Source organism: Aquarana catesbeiana, linkage group LG03, assembly GCF_042186555.1.
Source record: "Aquarana catesbeiana isolate 2022-GZ linkage group LG03, ASM4218655v1, whole genome shotgun sequence".
NCBI classification, from domain to species: Eukaryota; Metazoa; Chordata; class Amphibia; order Anura; family Ranidae; genus Aquarana; species Aquarana catesbeiana.
In genome coordinates, this window is record NC_133326.1 from 313,319,095 (window position 1) to 313,339,692 (window position 20,598).

The 20,598-nt window shown below is 40.5% G+C and overlaps 1 protein-coding gene across 1 annotated transcript in view; it reads left to right on the plus strand.

Annotated features, from left to right (window-relative positions):
* NT5DC3 (5'-nucleotidase domain containing 3) overlaps nucleotides 1–20,598 on the plus strand; it is an 85,955-nt gene that overhangs the window by 31,183 nt on the left and 34,174 nt on the right. Inside the window, exons 3-6 of the mRNA XM_073620304.1 lie at nucleotides 1,723–1,797; nucleotides 6,242–6,297; nucleotides 18,348–18,438; nucleotides 19,212–19,349. Of these exons, the coding sequence (XP_073476405.1) occupies nucleotides 1,723–1,797; nucleotides 6,242–6,297; nucleotides 18,348–18,438; nucleotides 19,212–19,349 (360 nt within the window). The remainder of the gene's footprint in view (nucleotides 1–1,722; nucleotides 1,798–6,241; nucleotides 6,298–18,347; nucleotides 18,439–19,211; nucleotides 19,350–20,598) is intronic.

The following is a 20,598-nucleotide window of genomic DNA, read 5'->3' on the forward strand; positions in this document are numbered from 1 at the left end:
TAATTAATATATTCTATTTGAGAACTCTTGGGATACCATTACCACCCCCCCCCCCCCCCCTTTTTTTTTTTTCTCCTGCTTTGCTGACATTACACTAACCACTGTCAGTGCTATATAAACTGTCTGTAGTATTAACTATGTACAATATACAGCACTGTTCAAGAAGCAGTACAAAATCTTCTCATTCCCAGTACTAAATCGAGGTATGCTGAGTGGTGCTCTGCCATCCACAGAAAGCCTTGTATTTCTGTCAATGAATACAAGGCTTCCTCTGAATGGCTGAGGGTGAGATCCTGACATCCACCTGCCTCTCCACTTGAGCCAACCAGAGGAATCCTTGTATTCATTTATACAAATACAGAGCTTCCTGTGCATAGCTGAGCAGCTCTCTCCCTAATTCAGTTCTGTTCTGGGAACGGGACAAGTGGTCATTGTACTACTGCCATAACACAGTGCTGTACTGTATATTGTTTGTAGCTTATACTACATACAGTTTATAAAGCACTGGCAGCGGCCACGTTTCTTAATTAAATAGTTGGTTTGGACCAGCTTGATCCAAAGCAGCTGTTTTAAGGTGATAGCAAAGCTTGAGTTAGAGTTTGGGAGCAGCTTATGCCAGAAAAGGGGATCAGAGAAATCTAACCAGTTAAGGAATATCTAAACCCAAGAATAAAAATGTAATGCAGTTCAGCGTAGATGTGGTAGCTGCATTCATTTTCATTTCTCAGGCAAAGTCATTTTCAGCAGGTACAGAAAAAAAAATGCCTGTTGAGCTTGCCAGAAATGTTATCTTTGTAGCTTCCTGTGTACTGAAGTGAAAGCACAAACCGTTAATTACCCCCCCCCCCGCCATGTAATGGAGATGAATGAAGAGCGGAATGTATGTTTTTACTGTAATCAGATCAGCCTAGTGTGCTTGTTTTATAAATAATGTAAAATCTTGCATTAAGCTCTATACTGATTGCTTGCTAAACAATAGACTTTCTTTTCTGATAATCCATCACAGTTTTGTATATGAGGTGGAGATGTTGTTGGTTGCTTAATTTCCATAGGTATGTTATCAGTTTTTGGACCTCTTAGCAACTTGTATAACTGTATTTTTATACCTTGAAAGTCCCAAAAAAGAAGTGGAATTTAATGGTAGTATTGAGAGGTTTGTGTATTAAATAATTGAGTCGACAGAGGTGTATTGTATCGATTATTCTTCTACATCATCACTGCCAGAGCTTCCTGTTAGGAAGGATAACTGCCGGTGTGCAGAGGAGCCAAGAGACTGGAGCTTTAGATTTGGCATGCTGGCTGTACGTGCCTTCTATCCTGGATTATGTTGTGGTATGACAGGTGTTTGTAGTTTTATTACAAGGCAAAAAAAAAAAAAGTCGTGAAGAATTTTTATAGGAGTTGATTTACTAAAGACAAATACGCGGTTCACTTTGCAAGTAAAGTTGCACTGTGCAAGGGAATTTTCCCCTGAGCTCATTTTAATGTGGTGTGAAGCCTCACTTTAAAAAGAATATCCATCATATGCAAGGAAAATTTTTAAAACAAAAAAGCCTCACCTCATTTAATAAGCTCTGGTGATGGTTCCCTTGCAGAGTGCAACTACACTGGTAAAGTAAACAGTCTATTTGCCTTTAGTAAATCCATCCCATAGTGTCTGTATAACGGGGCTTGAGTAGTGGCTATAATTTTTAATATTTCTTTTTATTTTATTTTTTTTAGTATCCAAGCGAGTTAAAAAAATATGAATACAATCCAAATTTTGCAATTCGGGGCCTACATTATGATGTTCATAAGGTAAGACATTAACCTTGTATAAATTAAGCTGATTTCTAAATTAATAAACTACAGTGGTGCAGATTTTGATTATGTGCTAAATCATCCATATAGCTCCAAAGCAAAATAGTTACGCCTAAATTCTGTATAGCGTTTCACAGATTGCTCTTAAAATGTTGTGATGTGGGGCCCATATAGCTGTCTGTGACCCTGTAATGTCTCGTTTCTACTGAGCGGATCGGTTCGGGTCGGTACAGTTTGAATGGCCTAGAATGGTCCGGTCTATTCTGGTGAGCGTTTCCACTGCAAATGGGACCACAAGGGGCCATACAGGGTTTAGAAAAAATGCCTCAGCATAGCACAGCAGAGGGTTTTCTGTCAGCCAATCAGTGGAATGTATCGTAGCTCCGCCCTAACTGAACCGTTCCATTTTCTATGGCCCCACATCTGAAGCAGGACCCTGAAAGGAACGGTAAAGTTCAGTTGTATGGGCCGCTTTCATAATGGAAACACCCAAAATAGCATACCGTACCGATCCGCTCGGTGGAAACGAGACATTAAGAGTTTTGCTCTGGTGAACACTGTGAGGATACGTGTTGCTGTAAAAACTAAAATTTTATAGTGATAAAATATAAATATTATGCCCATTTTGATTGTATAACCTTTTTTTAGCACAAAATATTGATGATTTAAATGGAATGCCATGAAAGTGTGTTTTTTTTTTTTTTTTTTTTTTTTTTAGTTTTTCCAGCTTTGCTTTTTTATCTGTTTATATTGCATATGTGTGGTGTGGTTTTCTTCTTTTTTTTTTTTTTTTTTTTTTTGTTAGTTTATTTATTTTTCTCTACTGCTTAACTATAGTGATCATGAAATCTAGTTACCGGTAGCTGTCTTCCAACACCATTTACCCCATATTGCACCAGAGATATTCACTTGCAGTAAATGTTTTAATGTCAAATTCACTATTTAAAATATTCCCTGTGTGTCTGATACCCTATGGGGTTGATCTACTAAGACTGGAGAGTCCAAATTCTGATGCAGCTCTGTACAAAAAGCAATTACGGCACAGGGGTGTAGTGGGTAGCACTCTCGCCTAGCAGTAATAAGGGTCGCTGGTTCGAATCCCAACCACGACACTACCTGCCTGGAGTTTGCATGTTCTCCCTGTGCCTGCGTGGGTTTCCTCCGGGTACTCCGATTTCCTCCCACACTCCAAAGACATGCTGGTAGGCTAATTGGATCCTGTCTAAATTGTCCCTAGTATGTATGAATGTGAGTTGGGGACCTTAGATTGTAAGCTCCTTGAGGGTAGGGACTGATGTGAATGTACAATGTATATGTAAAGCGCTGCGTAAACTGACGGCGCTATATAAGTACCTGAAATAAATAAAACTAACTTCCATTTTATTTATTTTTTTCCAAAGCTTAATTGAACAAACTGAAATTAGAAGCTAATAGGCTACCATGCACAGCTGCACCAGATTTTGCACTCTCCAGTTTTAATAAAGCGACCCCTATGTCTCCTATTTAAAGTGGCATTTAACCCCAAACCAAAAAATGTATTTACAAGCACTGCAGCTCACATTAGAGGTGATGATTTTCTTCTTTCTCTTAGCCCCCCCCCCCCTGTTTTTCACCTGGTGAAAGGGCCAGTAACACACCTCCTGTATTAGAGTGCCACCATTTTGGATGAATGAGCACAGGAGGACCTTTGGACAGTCGCATTGGTGATCTGAGGGAAGGGGAGTGTTAGATGTACTAGCAGATTTAGATACACATTGAAGCCAAACTCCAGCTCACGCTTTAGAAGCAGTTACAGCAACAGTTTTTTTCCCCTTTATTGGGATAAAAGTTTTTCATAAATAAGCTGATCATTGTAAGCACGCCTGTCAGTGGTAATTGTTTTGTCTCATCCCTGTAACCGTTACATCTGCAAGAGAGCTTACTGAGACTTACTGACCAGATAGTCAGGTAAAAAAAGCAAAGAAAACCTAGAAATGGAAACTAATTGTGCCACCAGCACATCTAAAGGATTAGTAAGCTGCAATATAATGTTTGCTTTTGGGTTTAATACTGTTTTAACGTGTGTGCATACTGAAAATGTTTACCCACTGGGTAGATTCATCCTGGCCATTGTCATTTATGATCAATCCAAAATATTAGTTTAGTAGAAAAAAAGGCGGAGGCGAAATGTTACAATCAGGACTGCCAGGGACAAATGTCTAAGGCAGGATCACCCCTTACTTCTGGGAATATGTCTTCTCATTTGTGTCTCTGGGACAGAAATCTTCTTCTTTTTTTTTGAGAAAAAAAAAAAAAGGTTTTTATTGGAAGGAATGATCAGAAATACAGCAGTATCATACAGTTGATGACATAGCAATATGCATTCTGGGTTACATATAAGACAGTTGTAGGAAGTGTACATAAATCTCAACAGATGTAGTAGTTAAGTCTGAAATCTAACAGTAAATCCTGTAGAAAATTAAGGCAAATGGTACATCAACATTTAAACTAGTGATGTAGCAAAAACTACAAAAAAACAACAAAACATTCGTTTCAGTTCTTCTGTCTGAGGCTAATGGCCCGTACACAAGATCCGAATATCGTATGAAAACTGTCATCCGGGGAAGAATCGTACGATTTTCGGATTGTGTACATTACTTTCGAGAGCCGATCATGACAGTTCATCCGATTTATTATCGGACAAGCACGAAAATTTTCCTCGTGCGATACCAGATCGTATGATTTTCACTTAGTCAGTATAGTTGTTATCCGAAAATACAATACAAATGCATTACAACACATGACATCACTTCCGATATTTCGTCGTACGAGAATTTTCATGACTTTAGTTGCCTATTCAATTTCTACTTGCGTACGATATTTGGATTGTGTGTACAGGCCATAAGGGAAGAGTGAAAAAAAACAGACAAAAAGAGAGAGCTTTAAGCTCATTCCGTATGCTTGGTTGGGTCTTCAGCTGATTGTATGATAGTGTATAGCAATTTCAGGCACAAGTTGCCGGCTGAGCATATCAGCCGGTTGGCCCCAAGTATGTGTAATGGGGTCCAACTGCATGGACTAAGGTATGTAGCAAAGAAAGGGAGTAGGGGAATGAGAGGAAGGAAAGGATGGGGAAACATGGGGAGAGAGGTATATAGGGCCGTTCTCTCCTCAGTATCTGCTAGGGGTTTAATGTTGCGTATATGCAGTGCAATTGTGTGAGGGAAGGTGGGGGACAGGAATCTAAGACCCATCTCCCCAATAGGACAAAGGCAACAAAAAGCAAAACTAGATGGGGAGTCTAACCATTCTCCCCTATATCCAAAACTAGAGGTTTTAGATACACTTGTAGTACTTTATGAACATGTAAAGCTGGCCATCTACAGATCAACATTCAGCCAATGTAGCAGAGACTAGTTGAATTTTGATCAGTTTGTGGCCGCCCTTGTTAGACAGAAGTCTATGAGTGAAGGGGACAAGCTGGAAAGCTTTAGCTGTCTATGGCCAGTTTTACCACTGGCAGTATGCTGGCAGAGTATGGACTGGCTAGAAAAGGATGCAGATGGGCAGCTTGAGAGTGTATAACAAAATAATGTAACCAAGAATATCTTTTCAATGTTAAGTGTGTCTGTGTCTGTCTGTGTCTGTCTGTGTCTATGTGTAATAAATAAATAAATATATATATATATATATATATATATATATATATATATATATATATATATATATATATATATATATATATATATATATATATATATATATATATATATATATATATATATATATATATATATATATATATATATATATATATATTTGAGAATCCGAAAGCCAACTCAATGTCCAAAGAACTACTGATAAAAGTAGGCCAGTTTATCAAGATGTACACAAATATTTTAAAGCTGCTAGACTGGGTTTCTTTGTTGATAAGCTCTTGTCAGAATATTATAGCTGGTTTCTGACATCTTGTTTGTCATATATTGTGTTACAAGGAAATGCCACTGTAATTAAGAAGAACAATATTTTAAAATAAAGCGCAATTTAAATCTTGAAATACAGCCACGGTTTTCAGCGACAAAGCTGCTAATTTGCAGCCTTGTACCTGCAGTCCCTTTAATTATTCCTGGACCCATTAACTCTACTTCAATATAGTCGATAAGATAATCTTTATAGCTTTGTGTGGTGTGTGTGTGTGTGTGTGTGTTTGTTTTTTTTTTTTTTTGTTTTTTTTCCCCCCTCCTTTTTCAGGTTTCGATCCACTTAAATATGATATACTGGGTAGTTGAGATGAGCTTGGGTATCCTCTCTAGCTGAATTTCAAACTTTTTTTCCCCCTACATAGAAGGGTTGACTAGAAAGCTTTTTGCACCATGCCACTGAAGTTCTAGTTAGAAAACCTTGCCAGTGATGTTTATTATAATTGGTTGCAGATCTTTCACAATTTATCTTCTTTTAAAAGGCGCTGTTGATGAAGATTGACTCCTTTCATTACATTCAACTTGGTACAGTGTACCGGTAAGTTAAGGATAACCCTTTCAGTTCCAACACTTGCAACACGTAAATTCTGGAATTCATGTTTTTGATGTAACATTTATAGCTACTGCTTTTGTCAAAGACTAGTTATCAACTGACTGGTGGAAGAGCAGGAAGGGGGTATAATGTATAAAAATAAAAACTACAATGCTCTCTTCTGCTTACTGGACTGTTGATACTACTAGTACCAGAACATTTATGACTCTCAGTTTGTGTTGGATTGTGCCGGCCTGCGGTTCCAAACAAAACCTTGAAAGCTACTAATTAGAGGGACTAGGGGAATAAAGGTGTATATTTAAATACATATTATGTTCTACACTTTCTGCTGCAACTAAAGGTGCTTTCTGGAGTAATCATTTGTAGTTAAAGTGGTCCTAAATGCTTAAGACAACCTTCTATTGCAGAGGATCCCCCCCCAGCCCCCCTTTATACTTGAGCCTGATTTTTGACCTATCACTGTGCAGGAGAGCAGCAGCTCTCCTGGCTGTGTCCCTCCTCACTGGGCAGATTGATGGCAGTGGAAACCATTGGCTACCGCTGCAAATCCTATGAGGGGATGGGCCCCACTGTCAGTGTCAATAGATGCAGACAGGGCTGCTTGGGAGCAAGTCCACACAAGTGCCCCCATAGAAAGTGGCTGTCTATGGAGGGGAGCAGCCAGAAGCGCCAGTGGGGGACCCAAGAAGAGGAACCATTGCACAGAGCAGGTAAGTATAACAAGTTTGTTATTTTAATAAAAAAAAAAAAAAAAAAGCTTTAATATTACTTGAGATGGCTACTAAATACTAAGGAGCAGAGGTTGCAAGGGGCTTTTTTGTTTTTTACAAAATTTTTAGCAACAAATTCTGATTTGCGGATTTAATGAAGATACCAAAAATCTTGTGTTTGGTTTTACGCTGATATTAAATACAAAGGTAACTAAATTCCTTTCCAGTTAAAGTATAGATGTCCAACAATGAGGAACCCCTTACATGGGTATTTAGGTAAAAAATAAAAAACATCCATACGCATTTAAAAAAACAAAACAAAAAACTTTATATTACTAGAATGGCCTATAATCCTATAACTATACTGTATAATTTACAACACCTTGGCCATGCTGGTAATATAATAATTTTACATGTTTTAAATGTGTAATTAGTTTGAGTTTGTGCGTATTGATGGATTTTAATATTTTTGTATAAATACTTTTGTAAGTGATTCCTTTAAGTTGGGTATCACTAGTGTATTTTGCAATAATGTATGGGAATTTCATGGAAACTGCTAAAAACAAGACATTGGTATACCTGGTCAAATTTTCACCTTGTTTATTAATCCCAGTGATTTACACATATTATATAATTACGTTTATCCCTGATCCCACCTTCTACATCATTAGCCTTTGTGATTTTCAATTGAGTACCGTAATTTAAATCCCTGTTCATGGAAGTTATTTTAAATTGGAGAACTTATACAACATGGATTTCTATGGATGGCAAACCATTGACAAGAGTTGGTTCTTCTTTCTTCTTTTTCTGTGCTGTGTTTTGGGTGCATTCTATTTTCTATTTGTTGAAACTAAATATTTAACTCAACACTTATCAATACATGTCAACGTAATCAAATATGCGTTAACATGTATGCAGTTAAAGTGTGAACCCCATCTAAGGATACAGAAAATCCAATTATAATTCTTCACACTAGTGTGACTGGAACAAAGAGGGCGATCTCTTTTCAAGTCTATGCTAAGATTATGCACATGAGAGCACTTATGTGCTATCAACCTAAGCATATGTGCAAACCACTTAGATCCTGTCATATTAAGCAGCCATAAAGACGAATAGAAGATTAAAACCACCATGAAATAACTTACATTTTCCCATTGAACTGTTCATTTTCAAATTGATTTTTCTTTGAACTGTGTTAGAAGTGAGGATTGAAAAGATTAAAGAATGCAGCATGCAAACAGACTGGCAGGGAGAAAACTAGAACATGTATATTGCTATAGAAACAGTGTAGACAAGCTGGCAAATAAAATCTGGCAGCAGTTTTCTTTGTTCATGGAAATAAAAAGCCTAAAACTAAACTCTTGGCAGTTATAAAAAAACAAAAACAAAAAAAAACAAAACACAGTAATGCTAGTGAAACTACCTTAATTTGATATCCTAGCCTTCTATAGTCCCCTGTACCATACAGAAGAACTCGGACTGGGAGAGGAAGTGACAGCACTGGAGGCCAATCCAAATGTATCGGCTGACTAGAAAAATGCTGGCACAAAAAAAGTCAGCGTGAGCAGAGAACTAAACCTATGTTGCTCCCTTCCCTCCTAATCAAAGGCTGGGGGCAGGGAGGTGACCTAAGTTTATTGCCTAATTGCAACAAAGAAAAATTGGGACATCAGCCTGGCTATGCAGTTTGACAGGGCTGTGCAAATCTCAAGAGTGGATGGACAGAAATGCAAATCATTTGGCAGGTAAAATAGCTCCCATATATTTAATCTATATATTTATCAGTTTGTCTGGACCTTAGCTTCAAAAACAGATCAAGATACCCAAATTCAAATTCGTTGAAATAAAGCTTTCTTCTTTTGAATGCTACTAAATACCTCTATATAAATGTATTTTATTGTAAATATGAAATAATAAACATAAGGGAAATATACACTGTTAATGGTAGGACAGGTTTTGAAACGCTGGTTTAAACTATTCTTTATCAGTTTCTTATAGTATTTTAAAATGGCGATATGAAGTCCAGTTGGGGGTTTAATGATAAGCCCTTATGTAAGGGCATAAGGGGAACATTATGCAACAATTTTATCGGTTTCTTCTATTATAGATTACTTCTGCCACAGTTCAGTGGATTAGGATTGCAAAATAAATTGTAGCTTATTAGCATTGCTAAGCCACTCTTGGCTATAAAATGAGGTCTGAAGTAAACTTAACTGGCAGTAATTGGCGTCAGCACATTCTCATTTCCAATCCGTAATTAACAACTGGGCAGTATTGAAGTAATCTCTTCTAATCTGCCATTTGAAACAATTTTCAGCTTCGTTCCACAGTTTTATCTATTAATGTTGAAATCACTTTTACAGTATACTATACACAATGAACAATCATGCATGTGTTCTAGTGATACTTGATGAAAAATAAATTGTGCCATACTGAAAAACATCAGGCAAAACGAGAAACTGAAATTTAAAAATAAAGCAATTCTGTTGTGAAAAAAATGTAATTCACCAAGATCCTTAATGAATAGGAGTCAATACAGTGCTAAATAATACCATTGTCATTACATAGACATTCACAGATTCACATTGGGGTCTATAAAATACCCTAACTTCGGTGGGTTATCTAGAGAGAAGGCAATAGCGTTCTCTTCTGCATCCTACAGTTTCTAAGCCTCTTTTCAACAGGCCCAAGCACAGATCTCAGATAGTTTGCTTGCTTTAAGGATGAAAATTAGAAAAGCACAGTCTGGCACTGCCTGATGCGTGTTTTTTCTCAGGAAACTTTGGTTTACATTTCTGTTTTGTTTGTTTTTTTGTTTTTTTGTTTTGTTTTTTAACTTCTCCGCCCCCCCCCCCCAGTAGAGTTTTTTTTTTTTTTTTTTTTTTTTTTTTTAAAGTTGACTGAAAATTGGTATTCAGAAATCTGATCTACTAATTGAGAAAAGGAATATAACCACTCCAAAAACACATGTAATCACAGTCCGTACACCCGAGTGTGCGTGTGTGTGGGTTTGGTGTTTTTTTTGTTTTTTGTTTTGTTTTTTTGTTTTTCTTTTTTTTGGAAATGTGAAGTTGGCCATTGCTGCTACATTAATGAACTGAAAGCATAAACAATCATTAATCACGTGCAGCGAGACAGGTTTATTACAAGGTTTATCCAGAGTTCGAACTTCTCCTTTTTTAGCTACTCTAAAGCCCACGCTTGCGACTAAATAAAACCTGACCCTGGGCACCACTTAATTGTTTGTCTGTTTTTATAGTGGATATCTGTCATGCATTTAGTAATTAATCTGCTTTTGAACTTTAGAAAGTGTCGCTTAGGCTTCCCAGGAATAGAGGTCTGTAAACATGTTGCAGAGACTTTGCTGAGAGAGACACAGCCTGATTTGTTTTGATTTGTGACAAATTGTGTTACTAATTTGCTTTAAATGATCTGTACTTAGTTCAACTTCAGTTTTAGTTTAGTTTACATTTTCAATTACCCAAGAGAATAAAATGAAGCTTTGCTGACTTCCATCATCCAGTGAAGTGCAAGTGAAAATCATGTTTTTAATTTTCCCTTGGGCATTCAATGTGAACATCGCTTCACTTCATTCACATGCTCTACTCCTTTAGTACATCAGCCATGAAAAATAAATAAGATCTTTGTATTTTTTGGAAAGCTTCATGTATTGAGCCTAAAAAGTGTAATTTGTGTGACTTATTATAATTTCATTGAACTTGACAGAAAGTTACTCTTTTAAATTCAATATCTAGGGTATCCTAATGGTCAGGTTTCAAATAATTGCATAGTGGAACTTAAAAGTGGAAAATGTGCAAATATATAATAAAAGAACATTTTAATTTTAAGGCCCCTTTCACACTGAGGTGCTTTTAAACTGCTAGTAAAACACTATGCGCCTTTGAAGAGCTTTTCGGGCGCTTTTGAAGAGCTTTCCATTCATTTCAATGGAGAGGGGTGTTTTTTCACCACCCTGCCAGCGCACTACTGCCCCAGTGTGAAAGCATTCTTTGATCTTAATTGAAATCGTTTTTTTGTGAGCATTTTAGTCGTTTTTTTTTTTTTTTTTTTTGGTTTTTTTTTTTTGCGCAAAAGCGACTCAGTGTGAAAGGGGTCTAAGTGGTTGTTGGCTTCTTCTTTTGTGGACCCTGAGTTCAACTCCACTTATCTGCTATAATATTCAGAGAATCTCCCAGCTTTCTGCTGGTTTTATCTAATGATGTCCAATTGAACTTTTCAATGTTTTTAATCCATTAAATATATACTAGATGCATCAAAACAAAAGGTGTACAAAGTTTTTTCCAGTTTGTTTTCTTTAGAAAGCAGCCATAGCCTGCATCAGTGTTGCCAACCCCCCGAAGTGGTGACCGGAGACCACCTTATATCAGAGTCCACTGCGTTCCCTTAACATCAGAGTTCCAACTAACATCAGGGTCTGCAGCATTGCCCTTGCACTGCAAGGGGAATCCTGTAGACTCTGATGTAAAGGGGAATGCATGGAACTCTGATGTGGGGGGCACTCTGGTGACTAGAGACCATCTTCCGCAGAGTGAATACACTAAGGTAAGGGGAGGGGGGTTACTAATATGGGGGGGACCTTTTTATATCAGTGCTCCTTTGCATTATTGTATTCACTCCCCCCTTACATCAGCAACCCCCCCTTGGATTGGCCTGTCGGTGCGGTCACTGACCTCTCAGGTGCACCGTGCAGGGCTCAGTCAGATGATACTTTCTGGGCTCCAGCTTGGGGGCTCTGGTTTTATCCTATAGTCTCCTCTCCACAGTCCACACAAGTCTGACTCCTCCCGTGACCCCCATACTGGGGGTGATCCCACTCTTTACTCTTCTCCAGCCTCCCCCTTTAGAGACTGCAGAAATCCTACAGGAAATTGTCATAGACTGCAGACAAGATGCAGGAGATGGTCAGAGACTGCAGACAAGATGCAGGAGATGGTCAGAGACTGCAGACAAGATGCAGGAGATGGTCAGAGACTGCAGACAAGATGCAGGAGATGGTCAGAGACTGCAGACAAGATGCAGGAGATGGTCAGAGACTGCAGACAAGATGCAGGAGATGGTCAGAGACTGCAGACAAGATGCAGGAGATGGTCAGAGACTGCAGACAAGATGCAGGAGATGGTCAGAGACTGCAGACAAGGTGCAAGAGATGGTCAGAGACTGCAGACAAGGTGCAGGAGATGGTCCGAGACTGCAGACAGGATGCAGGAGATGGTCCGAGACTGCAGACAGGATGCAGGAGATGGTCCGAGACTGCAGACAGGATGCAGGAGATGGTCCGAGACTGCAGACAGGATGCAGGAGATGGTCCGAGACTGCAGACAGGATGCAGGAGATGGTCCGAGACTGCAGACAGGATGCAGGAGATGGTCCGAGACTGCAGACAGGATGCAGGAGATGGTCCGAGACTGCAGACAGGATGCAGGAGATGGTCCGAGACTGCAGACAGGATGCAGGAGATGGTCCGAGACTGCAGACAGGATGCAGGAGATGGTCCGAGACTGCAGACAGGATGCAGGAGATGGTCCGAAGCTGTACGGACATGGTAGTGTCCTCCTCTGTCCCCCTTCATATTACTTCTCCACATCAGTGTCGTCCTCTGCCCCTTTCACCTCTCGGTCCACACAGGCACATCAGTGTCCTCCTCTGCCCCCCCCCCTTTTTTTTTTTTATCCCCTCACACAAGTGTCACTGTCCTCACTGCTGCTCCTCTGCTGTAGCAACTGGCGGGTGCCGCTGTGGCGCCGCCAAGAACGATTGCTTTCTATTTAAAAATGGCGCCAGGCAGCGGCATTATGTTACTGCGCATGCGCTGCCTGGCCGAGTGTGTATGAGCTTTCTCGAGCCCGACAGGCTTCGGAACAGCGCATGTGCAGTTGCATAGCTGGCCGCAGCCATCTTTTTGAGGGGCGCCGCTGCCCGTAACAGACATTTACGGGCAGCCTGAACATGGGCTAAAATTTACAGTCTACATGTAAATTCACGGGCGGTTGGCAACACTGACCTGCATAGAAATGCCTATTCCCTGCCATATTACTGCAGGGAAGGACCCTTGCTTGGTGTGGAAGCAGTGGTCTCTCTGTAAAGGTCTGACACATCCTCTGATTTCAAGCTAAAGCCCTCCAATCTGCAGAAAGTGAGGTTCCTCCTTCCTCATGATGGCGGTTTTGATTCAGGTTATTGGCAGGCTGACTGGAACTTTACCGGTTATTTTGGGACAGATACTAGTTCTCTGGAGCTTTCAGCTTGCGAGACATTCCCATGGATATACAGACCAGTCCTTTTTATCCTCCAGTTATTTTACATCTCAAGAATACGGAGGTAGAACCAGGACTGCCCAACACCTATCTGTCACTACTTCCTGTGAGTATATGTATCAGGTGCTTGTTCATAATCTGTCCACAGCCTATGATTTGTGGGTAAGCCTGTATGGTTTGGCCCACTTCTCTCCCATTTTTGGTCTCTTTGATAACTAACTTACCTGCAGCTTGGGAAGATTTGACTTTGTTCCTACACATATTTGGTTGTTTTTATACAAGATTGTTCATACTGGATATCTGTCATGTATACGAATACAAGGTTTTGAAGAAGCGATAATTACTGCGAAACGCATCTGTATAACTGTATATAAAAAAAATTATGTCACGTTTTTAGATGTATACATGTGTCTGAATAATTTGAATACTGGCGGGCCACCCTAGAACACCCTTTTCTCTACTTTTTCCAATAGTGCATGCACTACTTGCGGTGCAATTTCAGCCCGTTTTAAAATGAATGGGCTGCAATTGAACTGCTCAGAACACAACTGCACAGCAGTTCCTAGTGTGAATGGGTCCTTATACTTACCTGAGCCCCATCTCGATCCAGTGCTGTGCAAAAGAGCAGCGGCTCTCCTCTCCTAATACGCTTAGAAATAGCAGTGGGAGCCATCGGCTGTCAATAGCAGCTAATGAGCCGGCAAGGAGAGAAAGCGGGGCCAAGCCCTGCTCTGTGTGTCAATGAACATGCGGTGCATGGCTCGGGAGCAAGCCCCCACGAGTGTCTCCAAGCAGCTTGCTATGGGGGTACTGGGAAGGGAGAAGGAGCCAGAAGAGCTGGTGGGGGACCCCAGAAGAGGAGGACTGGGGCTTCTCTGGGCAAAACATTTGCCCAGAGAAGGTCCTTTAGAACCACTTTAGTGTAGAAAAAGAACATCTGTGCTCTTGGGTCTAAGAAACCAAATAGAAGGAAGACTTGGCAATGTGGTACTAAGCGGATGTATAAATAAAAAAAAAAAAATTATGAATACAATTGAGTACATGCTAATAAAAATATAGTGTAATAAAACATCATGTGACAACTTCAGGGATATTACGAACATCCCAGCTCTGTCCAACACATTTCGTAAGTCACCACGTATGCCAGCCATTGTAATTTCTCTGTTAACAGCGCTGCTTATTACTGTGACTTTTAATAAAGTTTTGCCTTGCAATATTACACTGTTGGGAGTGCTTCTCCTTTCTGTTTTGTGTCTTAATGCTTTTTTATTCAAAGTGAGTATCATTTGCAGGTTGGCAGAGGAGTTTGTACAATTGCTATGGAATTGGGGAGCAGGGCTTTCCAGGGAGTAGCTGGCCTGCTTATTGGAAATATCGGAATGATTTTTTTATGCCATATTATTATTTTTTTTTTTTATTTTCACTTTTTGGAGCTCTTGGTGTACCAGCTTTTTATGGTGTCCTTTTTGTAGGGGATCATAATCCTCCATTAGGCACCTTTTTTTACCTCCTTTTTGGATTTGATGCACCTTTTTTAAACACCATATTGATGTTTGCCATTAAAAAAAAAAGATATATATATAAATATTCTCACAATTGAACACCACTGGTTGTACTTGAGTTTTTAGCACTTTCACAGAAAATGCATTTTTATGGATGAATTTGTTTACATTATTTGATTTTCATTTATTTTGCAAGGAAATTCCTTCACACTTTTATTATACTAACTTTTTATTAGGACGTATTTTATTGTATTCGTAAAGGAAGAGCGTTCATTGCTATGTGTTACATACAGTTTATAGACTACAAAATGATTTATGCTTATACATGTGCTCTTTAAAGTCTAAGTTTACCTAAAACGCAAAGGGCTGTCAGAAGCTCTCAAGAGTTCGATTATGCTTGCCCCTTTTTTGCCCTATTTGCCATTCATTGAAACCATACTACAGCATCTATGAATGACACAGGATCCCTGAATGGAAGGGGCAAAGCTATCAATCATCCACCTGCCCCCCCCCCCCCCCCCTTCAGAAATCCTGTGTCATTCATAGAAGCTGTAGTATGACTTCTATGAATAGTGGATCAGGCAGGAAAGGGTGGGTATAGTTGAGCTCTCTTGGTGAGAGCTTCGAACAGCCATTAGCTGTGGGATGAGGGTAGGAAAGATGAAAAATTCTCCTCCTAAAGCAAGAAGAATCAAAAAAGGACACATCGTAGTAACTAAGTTATGTCCCTTGTATTGATTTTCCTGTGTTTTATTTTTTTTGTTAAACTTAAAGCGGAGCTTCACCCAAGAGGGTCTGCCTACCCCCCCCCCTCTGCTGCCACATTTGCCACCTTTTGCGGGGGGACGGGTACTTGGTTTTGACAGGTACCCGTACCCACTTCCAGCTGAAATCGCCCCCCTCCTCTTTCCCCCGCAGCCAGCCCATTCACAGAGCGCAGCACGAAGCCGCATGGCTTCACTGCCAGTTTCCCTTATTGGAGATGGCGATGGCAGCACCTGATAGCCGATTGAAAAATCGGCTTTTGTAAGGACACCGCTGGATTCCTGGACAGGTAAGTGTCCTAACAGTAAAAATCAGCAGCTACAGTATTTGTAGCTGCTGACTTAATTTTTTTCTGAAGGAGCCTGGAGCTCCTTTATTAAAGGCATTAAAATGGATGTGCCTAATTTTGGTGGATTCTCGCCAAGAAGCATTCATGCTTTTCCTCTCGTTGTCATGAATTTATTATGTGAACGAGGGAACTTTGTGACAGTTTGTCACTGTTGTACAGGTCTGCATTATTATATTGGTTAAAGTTTGTCTAGAAATAATTTTATGGCCTATTTTGTCCTACAAATACACGTAGACATTTTAGAAATTGCTGTCATAGGCTCAATTCCTCAAGCATAACAGCCAATTATTTTCAGAAATGATAGCTAAAAATCTAAATTTTATGGCAAATGCCCATGCTATACTGTTGTGATTTGCCCCCAAAGCATTTAAAAAGATGCCATCACAAACTTAGAATATTGCAGATAAAAGCACCTAGTCCAGCAGAGTTCATTCCCTAGCATAACCCCCCCCCCCCCTTTTCCTTGCATGGCAAAGCCCTGTCTTTTTGTGGAAGTGTCCAATTACTGTCAGTGCTGGCCCCACTCCTCTGCCCCTTCCCTGTTCTCCCTATATAACCTGTTGTGTAGTTGCTGGAGTGAAGTGAAAGGTAATACCATAGGGCAGGGGTAGGCAACCTTTTGAGCACAGTGTGCCGAAAAATGTTTTCAAAGAAATTGAACGTGCCGATTTTATAACAAAAAATGTCAACTTCACACTCTAAATCATGAAAATTATTTTTTATAAAGTAAATGCTGTAAACTACTTTTAGTAGTAAGAAATTAACATCCCGCACTCTCATGCCTCAGATTAGCCCCAATTTCTGCACCTTTACACCTCAGATCACTGTCCCCTCTGCAAATCTGCCCCACCACTGTAACCCCCCTGCACATCTGCCCCACCACTGTAACCCCCCCTGCACATCTGCCCCGCCACTGTACTATCCGGCACATCTGCCCCGCCACTGTACTATCCGGCACATCTGCCCCGCCACTGTACTATCCGGCACATCTGCCCCGCCACTGTACTATCCGGCACATCTGCCCCGCCACTGTACTATCCGACACATCTGCCCCGCCACTGTACTATCCGACACATCTGCCCCGCCACTGTACTATCCGGCACATCTGCCCCGCCACTGTACTATCTGGCACATCTGCCTCACCAGTATACCTCAATGCACTTCTGTCTCACTGCTGAACCATCTTCTCACCTGTCCTCACACTGAACTTATCTGCTCATCTGCCCCATCACTGTAACCCCCCTTCTCATCTGGCCCAACATTGAACCCCCCCCCCCGCTCATCTGTCCCACCACTGTACCCCCCTGCTTTTCTGTCCCACTGCGGAATACCCTTCTCGTCCCTCCCACCACTGTAGCTCCTGCACATCTGTACCACCTTGCTCTTCTGTCCCACCACTGTAACTCCCCTACTCATCCGCCCCATCAATGTTCCCCCTTTTCTCATCTGCCCCACCACTGTACCTCCCTGCACATCTGCTCCACCGCCGTATCCCCATGCTCTTCTGTCTCACTACTGAATCACCTTCTCATCTAGCCCAACACTGAACCCCCCTGCTCATCTGGCCCAACACGTGCTTGTATGTGATGTCACATGCAAGCATCTTGAATGGATGTGCAATGATGAGCTCAGGTCAGGAGCATTTTCTGAAAGCAGTGGGTCTGTGTGTAGGATCATAAGTTGGACCCCCGCAGCTGAGAAAAAGTGTGGCACTCTGCGCCACAGGAAAAGTTGGGTGTGATTTTCATTGCGCTGAATACTGGCTGTGGGACACAGAGTGCAGGGGTTCAGTAGTATATGACGCAAAGGTTCAGGAATAATTTCAACAAAGTTCCCAGAAGCTCAACAGTAATTCCACAAACTGTCACCAGATTGTGGTTTTCTCAATCACAGTGAAATCCCTTCTTCCTGAGATTGGTAGTGGCAACCAAGCGAGTCATCTTCCTCCAGATGGTGGGCAAGGCTAGCAGGACTGTTATTGGCTTTAGCATTGGCCAATGACAGTCCTCCGTCCTCCTTCCTCCTTCCTCTTCCTCCTCCCTCCTCCCCCAAACAGGGACCGCCCTCCCTAGTAGAACTGCACCCAATCTCTTCCCCATCACAAAAGCTGACAATCGCAGCTACAGTAAAGTTAAAGAACCAAACAATGTTTCCCATCTTTTACAATGTGTGGGGGCACAGTGCCTCCCCCTCAGTGCAGGTGCGGCGTGGGGAATTCTGAAATTGCAATGCATTAGTGTCTCACTGACTCTTCCCTGCGCTGCTGTGCTGATGGGGAGGGAGTCGAGTGCCAGCAAAAGAGGCTTTGTGTGCTGGGGATTGCCTACCCCTTCCATAGGGTATCACAATGTACACCGGTTATAAGTGTCCTAATTGTATAGGGTTCAAGGAGACCTCATTTAAATCTGGCTTTGAAACCATGACTTTCTTGCAGAGGATTTGATGTTGTGCAAGATTCAGAAGTCATTGAAATGTACCAAGGTTCCCATGTACCGTTGGAGCAGATGAGCGATTTCTATGGAAAGGTAACACTACAATAATGGTTTGCTACTGTGTCTGTGTTTTATGCTGTAGGATTGGTAATATTTTTTGTTTTTTCTGTTGGCTGTTTTTTAAAATAGCACAGTGGTTTTATACATAACTCCAGTAATTTAAAATAGGACTAAAGGCAAATGTGTGTTGTTGTTGTTGTTGTTTTTGTTGTTGTGTTTTTTTTTGTTTTTTTTTTTGATTTTTATTTATTTACATCTGTGTCCCATTGGGGAGATTTCCCTTCACTTCCTGTCTCAAAGGCAAGACAGGAAGTGAGAAGAAATCCCTCCAAATGGAAGGAATTTCGGGTTATCACCAGGGTCAGGAAAACTAGTAGCCCCATTGAAAAATTTCCTTTCTTGTTCTGGTGACAACCCAAAGTTTGGGTGACTCTGCCTAATGAGGATGGAGCGAAATAAAAACCAGACAGGTATTCTAATACCTCTCCTCCGCGCTCTCTCAACTAAATTGGGGGAAATGCCTTGTATACTTTAACATTATTAGGATTTTTTTCAGTCAGGTAAATATGATATAAAGCTTAAGAATATTACGGGTTGGTGGAGTTCAAGGCTTCTCTTCACATGCTATGTAATTACTTCTGTGTAGGTTGGTAAAAAGGCTGGCATTTACAGAGATCAAAAGTTACCTTTTTTAGTAAATAAATACCAGTGCAAAGATATCTTGTTCAACATTCTTCCAGATGGCTCATGGTTTTATAAATATACAGTAAATTGGGTAAAATGTACAAATTTCTTTCTTTCTACAGAGCTCTGAAGGCAACACATTGAAGCAATTTATGGACATATTCTCCTTGCCTGAGATGACTCTTCTCTCTTGTGTCAATGACTACTTTTTAAAAAACAACATAGACTATGAACCAGTTCACCTATATAAGGATGTCAAGGTATGTGTACATTATTTGAAAGTAAAGATGGCTGATAACCGTGATGCAGTCAGTGATAAAAGTCACCGCAGAGTGCAGTTTGACTGTTTGAAATATGTTTACAGAGTAACAGTCACCTAGAGAAATTGGTATTACTTTATTCTCTTTATGAAACGGGGATAGTCTTTCATGAATGATAGAATGACAGATACCCAGCAATGTAATCCAGGATCAGTTTTAAAAAGTATGGACAAGAATTCTGTGTTATGTTGAATGGCTTCATTTTGGTGTCTTGAGCATAGTTGTGCATGTTAATTGTATGACTTGTTAGCTGCCAGTGTTTAAAGCGTTTTTATTGCAGAAGAGACATGCACTCTTTTCTGCAATAAAATGCTCCGACCTTCCTACTCGCTGTCTTCTCCAGCACTGTAAACTGTGCTTTACATGCGTAGTTCAGTGACAGGATGGTCACTGAGTGCCAGGATGAGTAGCTCCTGCGCATGTGCAGGAGTGACATTATCTCCCACCTAAGAAGAGGCCCAAAGACCGGCTCTCAGAAGAAGAGGCCAGCGCCAGTGAGGGATCATTGGACAAGTGAGTATTCACCCTTTAGTTTCACTTTAATGTTTCAGTTCATCAGATGTGTAATGGCAAATACATCTAACTTTCTAATGGAAAAATACAATTTCTTTTTCTTTGCACCTGAGCAAGTAACTATTCCTCCAGAAATCTACAAAAAATGGGAAGCCTGCATGCAATGCATCCCATTGCATTGCATTTATGTATTGTTTACAGTTTAATACAGCTATTTATTGAGATCTACTTCCTGAAATAATTTGTACTTTGCTTTTGGGAGGTTGAATTCCTTATAAATGTTTGCTACATCCCTAAATTATACACTCGCATCGAAAGATGACTGTCTTCTCCAGTATTTCATACAGCAGAAACCTTGAGCACGTGTTTATGCAAAAACTACTCTGGCAAGAACTAGTCTAATTTCAAACACGAGCAAATTAGCTAGAAATCTTCAACAAAGTCTGATAAAATCCTTTGTATTCTACATATTGGGAAAGAGGTGTCAAATTTGTGCTTCCATGTACATATCTGAGACTGTGTCATTACTATATGGGCTGTCTAAATGCTGTCAGTAAATTTATTTGCTAAATCGGGTCTACTTGTAGCACTGTCCCTGTAGGGCTTGCTGAGTGTTGACTCCTTATGCCGCGTACACACGAGCGGACTTTGTTCGACGGACTTTGTTCGACGGACT